Source organism: Pelmatolapia mariae, linkage group LG6 (assembly GCF_036321145.2).
Source record: "Pelmatolapia mariae isolate MD_Pm_ZW linkage group LG6, Pm_UMD_F_2, whole genome shotgun sequence".
Taxonomy (NCBI): Eukaryota; Metazoa; Chordata; class Actinopteri; order Cichliformes; family Cichlidae; genus Pelmatolapia; species Pelmatolapia mariae.
This window is the reverse complement of record NC_086232.1, coordinates 29,755,054-29,774,282: the sequence shown is the minus strand read 5'-3', so window position 1 is coordinate 29,774,282 and position 19,229 is coordinate 29,755,054. Positions and strand designations below refer to the sequence as shown.

Below are 19,229 nucleotides of genomic sequence, written 5' to 3'. Positions count from 1 at the left end.
AAAAACCTAATTGACAGGATGGGTTTTAATGGGCACCAGGTTACACAGTGATACCGCTGGAATGCAGAGAAACCGGTCGGAAAGATGTTTACACGTTACGGCACCTTAACAGTTTGACCTGAGGTGAACTCTTCAGGCATTAAGTCTTTTTTCAGTAATCCTGAACTGAACCATTGCCATAACTTTATACACACTGTTGCCACTTTATTAGCACTATCTAAGTAATATTGCAGCATTTGTGGCTTAAACCGGTAATTCTGGAATCTGGACTGTGTGGTGCAAAGCTCGATCTTTGCTCATGCTTTAGAGCCAACAGACACACCTGGTTATATTTGCTTGTTTAATTTATTCTCATTTTACCTCTAAAATCTCATTTGTTATCTCATTATTCGTTTGTTGGAATAACTCAGAAGGGAACGGTAAATAAAGGAAAAATACAAGTGTCATAATGCTCAGCTACATTTAAATCACAGTATAATAAATCAACATGAATCAGAAACCCCAAAGTGAGTAATTTTAAATATATTAAGTATTTTTGTGACAAATAAAACTTTATCCATTAATAGAGGACAACCCACACTATCCCCACTATTATTTTCCTGTATAAGGTCATCAGTGCTCTAGACACTAAGGAGAGGTTGAGGACTTAATTTAGGAAGTAATATGACATGATTTTCTGTATATTTTCACTTTATTTTAAGTATGCAATTTCATTTTAGTTACTTCTCATTTTTTCCCAAGAATTCTATTTTTTCCTTTTATTTCAGTAAAGCAGAAGAACTGTTAAGTGTTACTCAATACCCGTGTCCTTGATTGTAGTAATTCCAGGAATACATGCACAGGTTCCTCTATTTTGTTAATCGACCAGACTCTCTATCCTTCCTCTGACCTGCTGACTCCTCGTCCTCTCTGTGCAAACTGACGAGGTTTCTGCTGAAAATACACCCAGGACTACTCTGACCGGTGTGAGAGCAGTTTCTGTGTCACTTCAGAAATGAGCCACACCACATTTTGGTGGAATTGCAAGATAATGCTTGCAATTCCACCAAAGCATTGGTACAATAAGCTCCAATTCAATTCAATTCAATTCAATTTATATAGCACCAAAGCACAACAACAGTCGCCTCAAGGCGCTCCAGTGGCCAAGGCCGAGTCTGAACAAGTGAACTGTGCACAATTAAGTGCAGGGTTTCCCCTGAGCTGATGCTTTGTGGGATGGATGGATCCAGGAAACAGGAATACTTTTTTCTTACTCTCTCCGTTGTTTTAGACAAATTCAGACTCGCTGTGGAGTTTTTATTACCTTCACAGTAACATAACCTTAATTACTTTAGGTTATCTTCACTTCACTGGGCTCTGCTTCATGTATCTGAGAAGAGGGTTTACATATGCAGACACACACATACAGGGAGGGAAACTATTGTGACTAAATGAAAGCAAAACGTATCAGCCTATCACTCTGAGCTCATATAAAATGAGAGCATATAAATAAAAAAAAAATACATTTACACTTTTCTTTTTTCTTTTTCGGGTTAGCAGAAGGTCCTTCAGGTAACGGTAATGGCAGGTAAAACCTGTATGTAACGGTACACAATAATCACATTAGTCTGTAAACTGGCATTCAAGAAAGGCTGGTTATGTCTTTTTATAAATGCAGAGCGTTAACGTCACATTTCCTTGTATCATTTAGATGCAGTAATCTCAAAATCATAGCGACTGGACTCCTGAGGGAAAGACAAGAAAGTGCCCTCATGAATCAGCTGCACGACAGCTGGCACCGAACGCCCTGACCTTGGTCTGTGTGTGTGTGTGTGTGTCCCAACACCCACACAGCAGTTCTTGCTGGCTAAACCCAGACCTATGCCACTTCCTGTGTGGCACCCCTCCTCTTCTACAAACATTCCAGAGAACACTATCTTCTCGTCTGTCTGTCCACGCTCCGGGTTTCCTCCTCTATCATTAACTCTGCTGCAGCAGCAACATGGCACTGAGCCAAAACATCTAATAAAAGATGCAAAAGACTGTAGCAAATGTTTTTTTCTTTTTTTTTCTAAACAATCTACTGGTTGGAGTTTTATGACAGCAGATAAGCGTCGGGTTTGTTTATTTGCTGTTGATCTGTATAGTCCTGATGAAAGCCCTGCTGACGCAAATGCCAATCAATTTCTTATCATTAAAAATTTTTTTTTTTTAAAAATTAACAATTGCAGCAGAAGTCAAACTGGAACATCTTCACACAATTGGTGAAAAAAGAAACTCAGCATCTTGGATGAGGCGATTAAGGGAACTGTGTAAATTAAAAAGTAACCTCACAAACAAAAATCAAGATAAAAAATGACAGGAAACTTGCAACAACAAAGCTATGCTCTGCGTCTCAACTACGTTTACTTGATCTGTGATTACAGACGTCTCATCTGCTCTCTTCAAACCAACAGCATTGGAACTGTCCCAGATCTTAATGGAATAATCACTACTGAGCTATTCGCCACAGGAAATAACAACCTAAATGAAAGGGAAAACCCAGGAGCAGTAAAGAAAAAAAAAGAGAAAAAACACACATTTTCTGGGAAGGTTCCTTATAGTAGCTTTCTGGGTGCATATAGAGTGTGAGAACAGACAGCTTCCTTTTTCTTTTTCCTGCTGTATCTGCTTGTATAAACCAGACACAGACATGAATGTTTCATAGTAAACTTCAAATGCACTTATTCCAATTTTTTTTGTGAAAAGTTGTCCAGTCTTTTTAATTCCAAGTTTAAAAACTGGGTTATATAAATTCAGTGTTTGTATTTAGGAAGGGACACAGGGATATTCATCAAGTTGCATCTTCGTTATTTCTATGACCTTACATGGTCACTGTTTCTGTTTGAAGTGTGATCACTGCTCTACGACTCAGTCTGACTAACAGTGATGACTTGCACTCATCAGTCAGTAGTTCCGGTATCTCAGTTCCCCTTCAGCAGTGAAGTATGACAAAGCATCAACCGCCTGTGATTAAGACATTATAATGTTGCAATTTTTGATGAAAAATTCAAAAAAAGTGCCGGGCTTTCATTAAGCTTTGCTGAGCCCACATCTCACGTCACGGCCGACATAAATCTGCAGATGGGACCAGTCAAACTGTCAAAACTCAGTGAAAACTGGGAATTTAAAGAGAGAGATGAGACATCGAATTATATTTTGCTCTAAGTCTTAATGTCCGTTTCACATATAGGAAAAGATGACCATGATTCAGACAATGATTACAACTAGCCAAGAAGTTAAAAAAACCCCATTATAATTCAAAACTAAGAGATAGGTAACTACATGTATTTACATATATTTGTGTTAAATTAACCCACAGAAGAGTCTATGAAATCCCAAACAACATTACATGAACTTTTTTGGTAGCTAATATTAATGCATAAAATTCACCTAAAGAACATGTAGAAGGAAAGACAGATACACTACAGGCTGTGCTTACACTTCTGCCTGTTGCTCAGTCCAGATTTGCACTCTAAGCCTTGACAACACCCATTAGGAAGGAATCCAGTTTCCACATTTAAGAGATTATTGGATTAACATCTATTTCGTACTGTATTTGACACAATACGTGCTCTTCCAGCTCTGCGTAATGTGACAGATGCAATGAGTTAAACTATTTCAAAATCAGTAATTCTCTTATGTCGCTCTAATGGGTTTTTTATTTTAATGTAGCCTACCAAAACATGAGGTGAAACAAAAATTAAACAAATAGTGGAAGCCACTTTAGTGATTACATCTGAGAGAAATGTTTCTAGGGCTGTACAACTAATTGAATTTTAATCTCATTCATGATTTTGGCTTCCCACAATTAAATGAGCATGATGGAGCGAAATTTAAAATGCACCTACTTCTACATAAAACGCAAAGCAATAGAAACTCAAGTGTTTTCTAAATCAGCATAAGCCTGTATATGACAATCACAGCTGTTCCTGGACTAGTCTAGATAAGTAAGAACAAATTAAAAGACAGATATACAAACAGAACAACAGGGCTTGACAAGCTTGTTTGGAAATACTTCAGATGAGATAGAACCACCTGAAAACATACCACAAACTGCACTGTAATTAATGCATGAAGCCCAAGAAAAACAATGAAGTGGTTGCTACCATTAATTGTCTACCATCACTTCAGACATCCATTAAAATAAGCCTGTGTAGGTTTTGAAAATACATGCTCAATCATCCAGGTAAGGAAATCCCAGAAAGTTTATTCTGTTCACTGAAGTCATCACAAGGACGAGTGACAAAATGTTTCCCCCACTGAAAATGCTACCTCCAGGTGAACAGACTCAACTGACTGGCAAACCAGAGCAGTGCATCCGTGTATCCATCCAGCTCGCAAAGATGCACTGAATCCGCCAACCAATCGCACCCATTTGGCCAAAGATGTGTTTTCCAACAAACACATACCTTCGCCAAAATATCTATCCATCTACCTACCTAAGAAGCTATGTGAATAAGGACGACCAATTTTTTTTTATACAAAATTTAGATGTGAAGACGTGAGAGCAGTGTTCTGTTTACATGAGATGTCATTAAAATCAATAAATAGTCATGATAAATAAACGTGATCTCAATACTGAACAAAATGAGAGCCTTAATGAAAAGGGTGCAAAAATCACCATATTTTCCATGTTGCCATTAATTATGTTTTTGCAGTCAAATCAATGTGCTATAAGTATACTTATAAGGATCCTATAAATTCATTGCAAGACAGACTGTGGAGCATAATAAGCTAATAAACTCTGTTAGGACATCAAGTTTGTTGCATGTATATGGTATGGTTTATAATTATGGGAACAGTTCCTCAACTATTTGTCTTCTTTAGCATGGTAACTTTGGATAAGTGTTAAATGACATATCGTGCAAACGAGCTTCCGATACCAAAACTAAACGAGAATTTCTTCTTTGTTGGAATTCCAAACACTTGGTTTTGCATATTTTACTACAATACATTCCATTTGAGTTTGTTATTGTTTGTGTCATTGTGACGTTCATCACACTATTGCATGCTTGCTGCTTTCCTATTGGCTGGTTAGCAGCTATAGGTCGTAGTAGCAGTCACATTGTGAGTTGATCATCCCAAATTTCTGCCATTGTTTGAAATTCTTTTTGTAGAAAGATCAACCTCATACAGGAGACTGTGTGAGTTTTGAAGCCACGACAAACAGTATCTTTCACGCTAGTCATCTTTCATCAGCACAGTGTATACTCAGCTTTACCGTCTGTGTTTACAAATTGATTAAATGAAACTTTCCATGCTTCAGAAAACAATAAAGTGTTCATTAAAGGCCCTGACAGAATATTTTAAAGTGATATTTAAGGTTAAGACTTTCCTTTTGAAACTGAATCATAGGCTCTGCCTTTAAAGAAACCACATCTCGTCTGACTGGAGCTAACTGCAGGAGCACTTAGCTGCACTGAGGTGATAACTCTTCAAGCGGTTTGTAAATCAAAGAGTGGAAGCTCCTCAAGCTCACAAGCAAATTTCTGCTGAGCCAGAACCACAAAGGGTGTGGAAGGCTGAGGAGCAGGAGGAGGTGGCAGTGGTTAGCCTTCTGTAAATCTATATTAAGTAAGGCAGAGAGTTTACGACACTGAGGTTTGAATTGAAATCACCCTGCATGTATATTACGCAGTTGCCCATACTGTATCCTGAGCTAAGAGATAAATGGAAAGGTTGTGAAAGGAGAAAGAGGATGTAATAGCTGTCTGTCTGTGTGGAATGATTTGGATTCCATCTGTGTATTTTAGGCCCTAGAGTGAGATTGGGGATGGGAGGTTAAAAAACAACCAATAAGTAAGATACTTAACGTTATCCAAACTGGCCTTTTGTTCGACAACAAAAGAAAATACGATTTTATTTTATTTTTTTTTTTTTACGTAAAGTCACAAGACAAGAGCACAAAAAACAAAACTAAAATGCAGCAATATACAAGAAAATGTGTGCACTGCTGCTGTATGGAAGAAATGTAAATGTTTTCCACCTTAAAAAAAAACAAAAAAAAAAAACAAAAAACCCCATAACCACATTTTTTTTTAAACCAGGAAAGACTGACTTACTCTTAGGTGTAGCAGCTGCTCTGCTGTAGCCTGAATGGACTGTGGTTGCTGCTGTCGGCGTATCAAAGAATGACTTGAGAAGCCTTTTCTGAGAATAGAAATCTGGCGAAGCACAGAAAACTTTCAACACTCACTGCTATAATGTTATAAGGGAGTCATCTTCTTGTTTTATATTCAGCTCCTGCATCTATATCTAAGTCTGACAGAGTTTCTTTGAAATGTATTGTACTGTTTGCATTTTTTCATAGTTAGACAGAGAGGGACATTACGGACACAAAGCTGCAGCGAGCCTCAGTACCTACAGTGAGCTCCAGTGAGAGAACGAGACACTGAACTCGAGCTACAGACAGCACATCAAGTTCTATCGCCGCGTATGTTGGGTAAGGTCCACAGGGAGAAAACTGCTGCTGCCACTGCTGTCTGACAGCACACACCAATGCCTCCAACGCTGCAGTGAGAACTCATGAAGCTCTGCTTATTGTAGACTGCTCTTTTGATCCTGTACAACACAGACAACCTGCTATGAATAAAATATGTAGGTTCACTTCCAAGAATCGAGAAGCGTTATTACTGCTGACAGTTCACACTCTTCTGATGAATCGGTCGTTAACTAAGTTAAACATGCTTCTAAATGTGAGAAAAACCACACCCGGGTTGTTGTTCTGAACTTCTTCAATCTGACTAAACAAATGCCACGATTGGAGAATAGTAAAACTGCACTATACTGCCCAAACTATTCACTCATCAATCTAAATCAGGTGCTCAAATCGCTTCCATGGCCACAGGTTTATAAAGTCAAGCACCTGAATGCTTAAGCATATCAAGAAAATTTGGACAATTTCACGCTCCCCTCTTTATTTGAACAATTTGTCATTATTCCAACATGACTGCACACCAGGTCCATAAAGACACGGATGAGTGAGATTGATGTGGAAGAATTTGGCTGGCCTGCACAGAGTCCTGACCCAAAAGAACAGCTAATCTTTGGGATGAATTACAGCGGAGACTGTGACTGCGACAATAATAATGCAGAGCTTATTTAGTGAGCGTAACTTGTCTTATTTTTTGTAGCTACAATTTACAGATGCCCATTAAACATACAAGAAAACACCGAGTTACTGTTCTAAATATAGGACAGCTATAACGATAAACTTGCTGAATATGTGTGTGTGTGTGTGTGTGTGTGTGTGTGTGTGTGTGTGTGTGTTCGATGTGTGACTGCATCTGTTCAAAACGTGGACGTGCAGGATGGGCAGACTGCAGTCTGCAGCTTTCTCGAGAACCGCTCATCTAAAAATGAATGAATGACTGAACTCATTTGTCACAGGAAACCAAAGACAAACATAGAACGCGTGTGACTGCATTCCTTTAAAGTAATGCAAATATGCCTTTCTAAGGGTTAAGACTTGGTGTTAGGGTTATGCTGAGAACATCATATTTAGGGGTGACATGCTTGAAAATGATGCATTAAATTAGTGTCACCAAAAAGCCTGCCTAGCCTGTGTGTCTAGGTATGCTTCTCCCTCCACAAACAGGGTGGAGAAGGTAGTGGTTAATTTAGGGGAAAAACTGGTTACAGTACATAACTTTTAGTTCAAATATGACCATCCAGAAAAAAAAAAAAGTCAAAGAAATGAGTGCACTTTCTCAAAGGACTTGCAACAAACAAACCAAAGTTGACAAAGGCAAAAATCAGATGAACACATACATTTCTTGAAATATTTGTAAAATAATGGCACCTATTCTTTTTTTGTGTCCAATTATCAAATGTACTTATTGTGTTTGCATATGCAACCACACTTTTTGTACTTTGTGTTTACTGTGTACGTATTTACTACATTATAAAAAAAGATCTGTGTTTTAAAATACTTATTTTTAAAATACAGGTCTTATGACATAATGAACCCAAATTTGAAATTTTTGGTTCAAACTTTCATCATTATGTATGCAGAAGAGGTACAGCAGTGAATGTCTACAGCCATTTGTAAAACGATGGATCCAGCCTCTGTCATAGTTTGAGCCTCCATTTCAGCAAGTGGTGTTGCAGATCTTGCCAAAAATGACGATAAACTGACTAAGAATTTACAAGAAAGCTTGGCTGAGAGAGTTCAGACTATGTTGAAGAATAAAGGTGATCATACTAAATATAGACTTTCAAGCTTCTTAGCATTGTTCAAACTCTGTTTCTGACTTTTATATAGTCATTCCATGTATGTTTGAACATTTTAATAAACTGCTACCCATGTCCCATTTTCATACCAAATCATAAAGAAATGAGAGGTGACTGAAGATTTTACAGTAGCACAATGCTGTACGTGATTTTAACTATGAAAAGTATCCTGTGAGTACTCCCTGGTAGTCAAATACCTCTAAACGTTTGGTTTCTGACAGATGGTTTCTACTCTTCTCTTTTCCTTAACGCAGTCATCTCAAATACACAGCTCCACCCACCTGCTGTTCAAACCTTCTGTTTGTAATGGGCAGCCAATTAGAGGAAAGCTGGCTTAAATGGAGAGGAGTTAATACTGCTTATTTCACACAGTGAATGAATGGAGGCGCAGCACCAAGACCCAGTTTAAGACAAATAAGCATTATTTAGAGATGTGAATCTCTGGTACAGTCCAAGAATAAAAATATGGAGTTTGCTAATAAGAACAAATGGTTGCTTCTAAAGATTGATCACTTGTTCATATAACATAGAACTATACTTTGCACTTCTAAACTTTTGCAGCAGGACAAAAACCAGTGTCCCAGCTTCAACTTTCTCAGCCTGAGGTAATGTGTTAGTAACAGCATTGACTGGCTGAGAGAGACCTGGATTTTGCAGCTAAAAGAAGCCATGCCAGTCCCCTCGAGAACGTCAGATAAGATCCTTCAGAGCCATTTGCATTGTTTCACACTCATATTCAGTTACACCGCATTAGCACAAATCATTATCCCTGTAGTGACTCAAAACATTACCTTCAGTGTGTCACTACAGTGCTACCTGAACAAAACCCTTACTCATGATTTCAGTTACAGAGATAAATAATAACAGTCACAGCAGTGTTGTTTGTTCTATACACACAATACCTAATTATCGTCCAAATAACGAAGGCTGTAAAGGAAAACTAGAAATTGGGGTCATGGCTGTAGCAGACGTTGAAATTCAAAAACGTCTGATGGTAAAAACACACACAAGCAAAATCATCCAGACAATGAGGAACTACAAGTGACAATGACATTGACATTGTCTCAAGAGGCCAAACAATGACACCACTCTGCCCTGGAGTTCAACTCTGCACTGATGTTGACTGACTACAAAACCCATACTAAAAAATATAAATATATATATTAATTAATTTAAAAAATGTAGTAGTGGTAGGACTGCAACTCTAAACTAAATGTTAGAGAAATTCAATGGCTGATGTTGTTGTTCTACAAATTAGTGCAAAATCCTAGTGACAATCTTAGTGACTGCATGATGCTAGGCAAAAAGTGTCTCTTTCTACACAAACAGCACATCATTCTACAGTCGACAGTGAGCCACCAACATCACGAAAGACAAGCTGCTCCCATATTATCATCCATCTAGTATCATCACATTTCCATTTTTTTTGTTTGTTCCTCAAGGACACACTATTCAGGTTTACAATGTGCCCCATTCAGTCATCCCTGTGAATAAACAGTTTGCTTGTTTGGTTTTGCTAATACGGTCGATTTGTTCCAAAACCTTTTATCACACTACACTATATTATACTGTTACTGCCATTCAAACTATGTCCACAGCAATATACTTGGGACCAAACACACAGGGAAGTTTTTCCCAACCAATTGGAATATATATTTTTTCCTAGCAACTGGTGGTAGCTGGTGGTTCAAGTCGCAGTCATGCATGACTTTAGCAATCCTTTTGCCAAAGACTGCCATTAACCTCCACCAATTACACACAGCCGGTTGGGGAATGATCATTTTTCCCCTCATGACTGATAGTTACCATTATTATGATTTACTCTGCTAATATAAATGGCAATGGTAATTACTGTAAATGGAAATGGAAATTTGTGTAGCCACCAGTAACATTTTCGTTCATAGATTAAATGGATTTACAATAACTGCTGATTACACTTCCACTATATACTGCACTGCAGTGCTGCAGTTCATTATCATCTGACATCAGCAACCACATGCTCGAGCGAGATGACAATCTATTCTGTCGGGTTTAATCAATACTTGTAACCTCTCTGTCTGATACCATCTCCTTCCTTATGATCATAATGCTGTCAACAGGTGAATTCAGTCTTTTCATTCAAATTTTATTTTTGTAACCTCAGGACAATACCATTAAGAAAAAAAACACAGATAATGCAGCTGAGCTGTCAGTTGTAATTCTCAAAGAAGGAATGTGTCAGTCTTTTTTGGCGCCATCGTGGCGGGTTGTTGACTCATCTGTTACCTCGTGTCATTTTTTCAAAGGTTTCACATGAACACACCACAGAGCTAACCGACAGCTGGTCATGACCTGCAATATATTGTTCACTTCCTTTTTCTGAGCAAGCAACGCTGTGTTCAATGTCTCTCAATGAAAATACTTTAATTGGAATACAACAGTGAGAATAAGTATGACAGACTATTTCATTGCATAATTACAGCGGTATCATGATCAGCCTGTGACCTAACCAATTCTCTAAGCCACAAAAAAAGCACCAAAAACTATTCAAAACGGCTATAACAGATGACAGCTTGTGGTGTTTTCAGTCATGCCTCTAACAGATGTTTGGATAAATGATCATTATCATGCAAACTAGTATGGGTGATCTAAAGTGCAGCTGACTCAGTGTCAACCATTAGAGCAGAGAAGCAATACTGGACAAGTTGAGCAGACATGAAATATGCCTATATTAGCTATCTCACAAGGAAACAAACACAAGGAAAATGAGTGTATAGAAAATAGATGTTTTCTGAATAACTCTTTGAGCACACCTTACATTAAGCCAATGACACAAGCATCAATACTGATGGAGAGGTCAGAAAGGATTGCATTGACCTCATTTAGAGTAATGGTTTGGATGCAGAGCTCCTGAACATGATTTAGCATGGTTCATGAGGCCTCGGGCACAATGAGTAACTAACTGGGGACACCCTTTCAGGCTGCAATCATATTAGCCTGTTCCAAAGATACCAAAGACCCTGCAGCTACAATGAGGTTTGAAATTACCACCACTGACCGTGAAAATGTTCAGAAATCTAACACATCAGCAGGTAGCGCTGAAATAGACTCATTTTCAGCTGATATTTTATTCTCAGCACTTCTGTTTGATTCTTTATCCTACAAAACCCAGACAGGTGACAATGATTGAAAATCAGCATTCAGGTGATTTCATTGAGGAGTCATTAATCTTTTATTATTACTACAACTATCAAATATAAGAGGAACACTTCCTCACTCCAATGTTTCTAGACCCCAAAATCAACAAATGTATGAGTAACTAGGAACTAAAATTAAAATATCAACAATTTATTAGAATATAAGGTACCAATAAACCAACAATGTTTTGGTCATTTTGTATAAAAAATAAAGAAATAACTGACTAAAAAATTACCCCAGCAAGTCATATATAGCATAAACACAGTTTGCCACAATCAACCTGTCTATTTTTCCACATTTGAAATGGTGTGAATGTAAAGACAATACTTTGTGCATACTACTTTTTACTGCTTGTCAGTGTAATGAACAGTTTCCAACTCACACAGAAAGTAAGAAAGGAATAGACATACTGTAAGTCTGTAACAGCTCCAGCTAACTAGTTTGCAACCAACAGTAGCAACCAAAGCATTGCATCCAGATCTAACCTCAGCAGGGAGTATATCCCTAGTAAGCATACATAATGCAGCAGAAAAGCTGGCCATGGACGCAGACCGAGAATCCCAGCTGCACGCAAAAACAGCCAAGGAAAGAGGCAATCAAGATCAACTGGAAAATGTATAAGAATCAAGAACAATATTCAGTGTTTGTTATCTTAACTTCATCCATCTTCAATGGAGCTGGAGTCTACCCCACCTGTGAGACAGGTTGCCAGTCTGTCACAGGGCTAACACAGACACAGATTTATTCACGCTTACACCTATGGCCAATTTACAGTAAACCAAACATGCAATTATCCTAATAATTAACCTAACATGCATGTCTTTGGACTGTAGAGAAGTGGAGACCATGCAAACTAGACACAGAGAGGCCCCAGCTGTGAGGTGATGGTGCTACTGAACAATTACTGAACAATAATAACAACAACAACAACAACAACAATAATAATAATAAAAGAAGAAGAAGAATTCCAAAAATAGGAAAGTTTTTGACTATGTAAAACCAATGTATTTGGTAGTCAAGGTAAGTGTAAGAGATTAGAAAGAACTCAGCAGCTCTTTATCTGGTTTACACATCAACACCTCTTGCAAACATGTGAGATAAATTTAATCTTTATCTAAAAACTCTTTATCTAACAAAGCTTTTCCTCTCTTTTGTATTGTTATGTAAAACATCCTTGGGTTTCTTGAAAGGCACAATACAGATCTAAGTTATTATTATTATTATTATTATTATTATATTATTATAAATCAAACCTATTGTTTAACAAAACACCTCATGCAAACATGAAAAAAAACTGCAAGTACTACAACCAAAAAGAAATAGCATTCAGTGGAACTTCGAAATGATTTATCTCCTTTTCTTTACTTTTGCTTGAAACTGAGCAGCCATCATTGCAACAATGACACTTGATGTGTTAAATCAGTCAGTAGTATACAGCGTGAGAAGCAAAAACTAGGCCAAAAACAAAGCACTGGTCTGAATAAACCAGTGATAAGAGAGGCAGAGCTAGATCAGGTGAAGTCATTGAGCCTCTTTTATTTGGGCTGCTGTCCCAAACTGGGACACTCATTCAGTCACTGCCTCGGATTACAACCCGTGCACTTATATTACAACACATTTCAAAGCAAATGATACTTTCCAGAGCTACTAAAAGTCTACTCTCTTCTCTTCTGGCAATGACAGGCAGAGCAGAATTGCAGTATATTTTGTCTTGTTAAAAATACATTTTGTGGAAAATGCTAACTGGGTCACAGTGCGCTGTGTGAAGGAAATAATATGTATGACAGAAAATGGAAAAATGTGTTTTGGGGTTGTTGTTTTTTTTGAGGACAAATAATGACTTTACTTATCTTTAGAATCGCGGGTTATAGAACAGTCCCCACTGGAATGATCATACCTCTCAGCATTACGTTAACAAAAGAAGCAATCAATATTGTCTCATGTTTCTCAGGTGTGTTTTTACGTCAAGTGGGTTTGTTTGCAGAAGGCTGAAAATACTGAACTGAAAAGTGACTCTCCATACCACACCAGGACTATTGTTTTATCCATGTAAGCAGGAGGTTAAATATGATAAAGCAGAACTGATAGTAAGGACTCTGTACAAGACATACCTCTTGACTGGACCTTAACTCAATAGCAGCAATAATCCCTTGTGGTTTTTTCAGGTTTCTTAAAAGATCCAGAAACACGACTCTGTTTAGACTGGCTCTTTTGTTTTATTAATCCAAGGAGCAGTTTAAAGGTATTCAGGAGAGATCTGATGAAGTGCCAAGAAACCTGTTTGGTATAGGAAATGAATAAGGATACTAACAGCTAACTAACAGTGGTGCTGCAGGGAAAAATTTACTGATACAAGAATAAGCCAGGAAAGACAACCAGTGGGCCCTGTATAGTAAAAATTAAGTGAAATTTTACTTTACAATTTCATAGAACCTGAAAAGTAAGAAATGCATTTTAAAAAAAGGAAGACAAAGGTGAAGTTTCAAGGAGATGACTCATCAACGGCACATTACATTGCTTTTAATAACCACTTAAGGCTTTAACAATCTAACAGAAACTGAACAGAAATAAAAGCCACCTTATATTTAATCATGCTTGTGGTATTTGTGTAATTGTGTTAAAAAAAAACAAAAACAAAAAAAACAGACTTAGTGATTCGTCACCTTTTTTATCATAGGGTAAAAGCAGTTAAAGCTCCTCCCACTACAATCCATGAACATAACTTACACAGTATGACTGTAACAAGATAATAAGCTACTCTGATTAAAATTAATTTTTAATCAATTCAATTTCAAAAATGTTCAACATTTTAAGGTCAAAGCTTCCAGCTTGTGAGGATGCACCGCTTTTCTTTTTCATATGACAGCAAACTTCTAACCTTTTGGACTGTTTAACATTTTACAGACCACAAATATGTTTGAGCTTACCTTTAAATATAATGCACTGTGTGCCACTAAAACCCTTTGATTAAAAGAAGATATAGGCCAACACCTACATAGATTTTGAAGTAGGTTAAATAGTGTGTGTGTGTGTGTGTGTGTGTGTGTGTGTGTGTGTGTGTGTGTGTGTGTGTGTGTGTTTCGGGGGGGGTGGGGGTTAATTAACTGAAATGAAATAGAAGGTGACTTACAAGATGTTTTGCACTTACAAAACGAAGAAACGAAGTAAAAGAGAATAAAACATTTAAAAAAGTGTCTTGCTTTAGTCTTTCTTTTTTTAAATTATTTCAGCAAAACGAGGCGAGGATAACTGAGCATACTGATTTTAGATTAAGCCTTCCTTTTAACATGTTAGCATTTTGCTTATACGCAAACTGCCTACTTTTCGATAAAATACACATAAAAAGGGCGGCACCTTTCTCGTTTCACTAACCTTTCTCTTTCACCAGTGAGCAAACGTGTGGGTTAACAGTCATTTGGTGACGACTGAAACTCATATTTGCCTCAGTATCACTGTGGTATACTCATACAGAGATGAATGTAACTGCAGCGTGGGATCCTGCTTCTATCACTACCTGCAAACTTTCCGCTGTCGTTGCTATCCAACACTCACCGTTTCTAGGGAACTGTTGCCGGGCAGAGCGCTCTCGGACAGCGCGAGCCCACTTCTCTGCCTCCTCCAGGTTAGCTTGCGGGTCCTGGAGCGAGGCGAGCCGAAAGCCCTGCTCCACTCTCTGCCGCGATACCCTGGAACTCATCCACCGCCGTTTCAGTGGGTAAAAGTAGGCGACTAAGTACGCTGCCTTATCCGCACTGTCATTTCCCCGGTAAGCCCGGCAGCCGACACAGTCCTTCAGACTGAGCACCACCTTGTTCCGTCCGACAGGTGCCGACGTGAGCCTCTGGACGACGAGGTCTTTCTCGGTCAGGATGACGGCACACCTGCCTTTTCGGTTACTGGTCCCCGTAAATTCCCCGTACAGCTTCACCAGACTGGTGGACTCCAGTTTAGCTCTGCACTGATCCATCCTGAACAGACGCCGGACTGGAGAGACCGGGACGCGGAGGGGGTCCGGGAAGCAGAAGAAGCAGCCACACAGTCACATAGCTAACCGCCGTAAATGATGCGAGCAAAGTAGACCGGAGGACTGACAGGCTGCTCCGGACCGCTGTGAAGACTGACGGAATCAAACGCTACATATCCGATGACATTTCAAAATAAGAGCCCCAACACTGAAAACACTGAAAACGTTGCAGCTCCTTGTGGGACGCTGCCTAAGGTTTAGTCAATGGTTTATAGTCAGAAAAATAAAAACTTAGATATTTCACGCAGTCACAATATTAATATAAATAAAATTATTTAACACTACAAAAATGTAAGTTTGTTGTTTTGTTGTGGAGCCATTTCTGGTATTTCATGGATCATATGACTAAATGAAATCCTAATTTTAAAAGTATTTTCAAACTAATCACATGATAAAGATAAAATAACTAATCAATGACTGAAAGTTTAATTAAGAAAAAACAATTAAATATCTCTAAAACGTAAGATATTCCAATAAAATGTTATTTCTTTTTTCCTTTATTGCCAGCTAAAAATAAGTTTCTGCAATAGGAAAATCAGTCAACTTAACATTGCTTAATCAACTTAAATCAAAAATCTTTTATTTTTTGTTTCGTTTTTACCGAGTTTTTATTTATGCGATTTCATGGATAATGGAATTTAAGTCCTGGTGAAATCAGAGCCTGTATTCCTTTAGCTTTATTCAGATCCGTGAAACATGCACATTTATTTATTTATTTACAGATATACCCTCATCATCCGCTGTATATGATTTGTATTACGCAAAATCCAGCTTTTATTTTTAATTCATCCCCACATTTGTCGGTGTTTTTCTTTGTCTGTCGCTGGCTTCATATTCAGTTTTCATTGAACTTTGCTGTGCAGTAGTTCTATCCGGCTGCAAAAGTCGCAGTATGCTGCCACCTAGTGTTTATGAGAGTGAAGTAACTGCGTAAAATGAAAAAAGTCCCTGATCAAATAAAACTGAACTGAGTAACAATTACGAACGCGTGTTTGCTATATAACTGTTATTCATGAATAAACAAAGACTCACAGATGAATAATAGACATTATTATGCAGGATATTATGGGTTATGTAATTAAACACAAACATAGAACAGATGCGCATATGGCATCACTGTCATCACAGCAGAAAACCACTGAGGCATCCAGTAAGGCAGGTTTTGAAACAAGCACATAAAGAATAACTTAAGAGTTAAAAAAGAAACTACCTTCACAACTTACTTGTCTTAAACACACCTATAGAGAAATGTTTAACATGTTTTTTATGTTTCTTTTGGAGGCTGTGCACTTTAAAAAATTGTCTACAACTTTTACATCAAGTTACTGTAAAACATTTATAGTACTTCTACTGAATTTTAATATATAGTATTATCACTTTATTTTATATACCTTTCCATGATGTAAAAAACCCCAAAACAAAACAATAAATAAATATAAACATCATATAGCTTGCCAATAAAATAGTTAAGGACATCACTGCTTTAAGTGGCAGCTTGTAAAATAAATTAAAAAAAATACATCTTTCTTACAACCTGGCTTATTTCATTGATGTTTGCGGACATTCATTCATACACAGCTCTCTTATGGTCCTGCCACAGCATTTCAGTCAGATTAAAGTCTTTACTTTCACTGGGCCATTTAAACACCTTGAGGTATTTTAGCCAGTCTGTTGTAATTTTGCTGTTGTGATTTCAATTATTTCCTTTACATGACCCAGTTTTGGCCTCACAATTGACCCTAGAATACTTTAGTATGTAGATGAATTCATGATCTCCTCCACAACTGCAAGGTGTCCAGATCCCGTGAATGCAAAACAAGCCCAAATCCTTACCTTTACACCACCGTGCTTGGTGTGTGTTTGTGCTGATATGCTGTGTTTGGTTTACCTAACATGGCGCTGTTCAAACAGCATTCCCACTTTGGTTTCTTATCTTATTGTCTTATTGTTTGTTCAGATGTAACTGTGCAAACCAAAGACTTGGACTGTTCACTGGTTAGTGCTCTCACCTCTCTGCAAGAAGTAGATGTTTGGGTTTACACGCAGTCCAAAGTGTTAGTCCTGTGATAGCCAATTGCCCTCAGGTCACCAGTCTAAGTGGCTAAGGAAATGAATGGATGGATTTAAAAAAAAACGAGTTTAGCTCAAATATCTCTTTGTGTGCTGAAAAACAGAAACAGAGAGGAGGTCTAAGAGTCTAATTTCATCTGAGACCACTTGTTAAGAAAAATGCTGAATAATTATTGTGGATTAAGGATGCCCTTTTCTTATAATCACTTGTGGGGCCATTTGGGCCAAGCAAAATTTAGTTGTGACCACAGACCTGTTGAACACACCTGAGAGTGGATTCCCAACATGAAGAAAAAGCTACCATCATAGTATTTTTCATTTTGGTCGCCAGCCTGTCACAGCTCAACTAACTACACTATTTTTCATTTTACCTTGCCACTGGTGTTTCTGTAAGCTGTAACAATTGGTTGTGGCTGAACTGTGGATTTAGGGAGAGTGCAGGAGACAGAACTTTTGCATTCTGAATTTTTGAACTGGCTGAGAACTTGTTAGGTCACCTGTTTCTTTAACTGGAGATGTACTTGTTGTCTGTTTTGTACTATGTGCTTCCTCTTCTCTTTCTATTGTAGTTAGAGATACTTTGTGCTTTTATGAGTCCACACTTTTGTATGTGTTCGCTTTTGGTCGCCAGCCTGTCACAGCTCAACTAACTGCACTATTTTTCATTTTACCTTGCCACTGGTGTTTCTGTAAGCTGTAACAATCGGTCGTGGCTGAACTGTGGATTTAGGGAGAGTGCAGGAGACAGAACTTTTGCATTCTGAATTTCATAAGATAATATGGTGAAGTTGTAGCCCATGCTTTATGAAGAATCTCCCACGAGCTGGATCGGTACTCGTTCTGGCACTTCTAATACAGCACATAGCCAAGCTGTTCCCACAACAGTTCAGCAGGCCTGTGATCCGGCAACCGCACAGGCCACTGCATGACAGAATAACAGCTCACTGCTTCTTCTCTAAATAGTTTGGAGCTGTGCTTTGGGTCATTGTCCTGTTGTTTGAGAAAACTGTCTCCAACAAAGTGGCAGCCACAGTGTTTTGGCAAAGGTTTGCAAAATGGAATGACAGACTTTATTGTTCAAGATCAATTTTATCCTGTGCATAACTCGCACTTTACCACCAAACATTTCCTCCATCACTCTCGTCAAATGGAGTCCAGCACTCGTCCAGTATCCGTTTATGTTTTTCCACATTTTGACCCAAACACTTCCAACTTTTATCAAAGATCCTCTCTCCAGTGTCTGTGTTCTTTAACTAGCTTAATTCTTTCCTATCTCAGATATGGCCCATTTTGCAACGTTACAAGTCCAGCATCCAGAACCCATTTCATCAGTGCTGACTTTGAGTCATCATTCACAGGACAAGGACACAAAAGCAGACTCTGGAGACAAGTAGAATTAACAAAAAGTGAGAAGTTTGATGAGACAGCTTGTAAAAGTCCACAAGGGCACAGAAAGGAACCAACAGGGCCGGATAAATGGCTGAACAGGCACTGAGACAAAGAGCAAAGGAATGCCAGGACTGTGACACTCACTCACTCACTCACTCACACTGAGGGCTAATCAATAGAATGAGATGCTGTGGAAACAAGACAAAGGTGAAACTAATGAGGATAACGGCACAGAGGAAGTAAAAATAAGTGCAAAACACAGGAGATACATGACTACCAAAATAAAACAGGAAATAAGAAACAAAAACTGAAACAG

General features: G+C 38.2%; 1 protein-coding gene across 1 annotated transcript in view; it reads right to left on the bottom strand.

Moving 5' to 3' along the window:
* LOC134628648 (sphingosine kinase 1-like) overlaps nucleotides 1-15,499 on the bottom strand; it is a 36,347-nt gene extending 20,848 nt beyond the window's left edge. Inside the window, exon 1 of the mRNA XM_063475385.1 lies at nucleotides 14,983-15,499. Coding sequence (XP_063331455.1) covers nucleotides 14,983-15,397 — 415 coding nt within the window. The 5' untranslated portion in view covers nucleotides 15,398-15,499. The remainder of the gene's footprint in view (nucleotides 1-14,982) is intronic.
* Nucleotides 15,500-19,229: the final 3,730 nt, after the last annotated feature.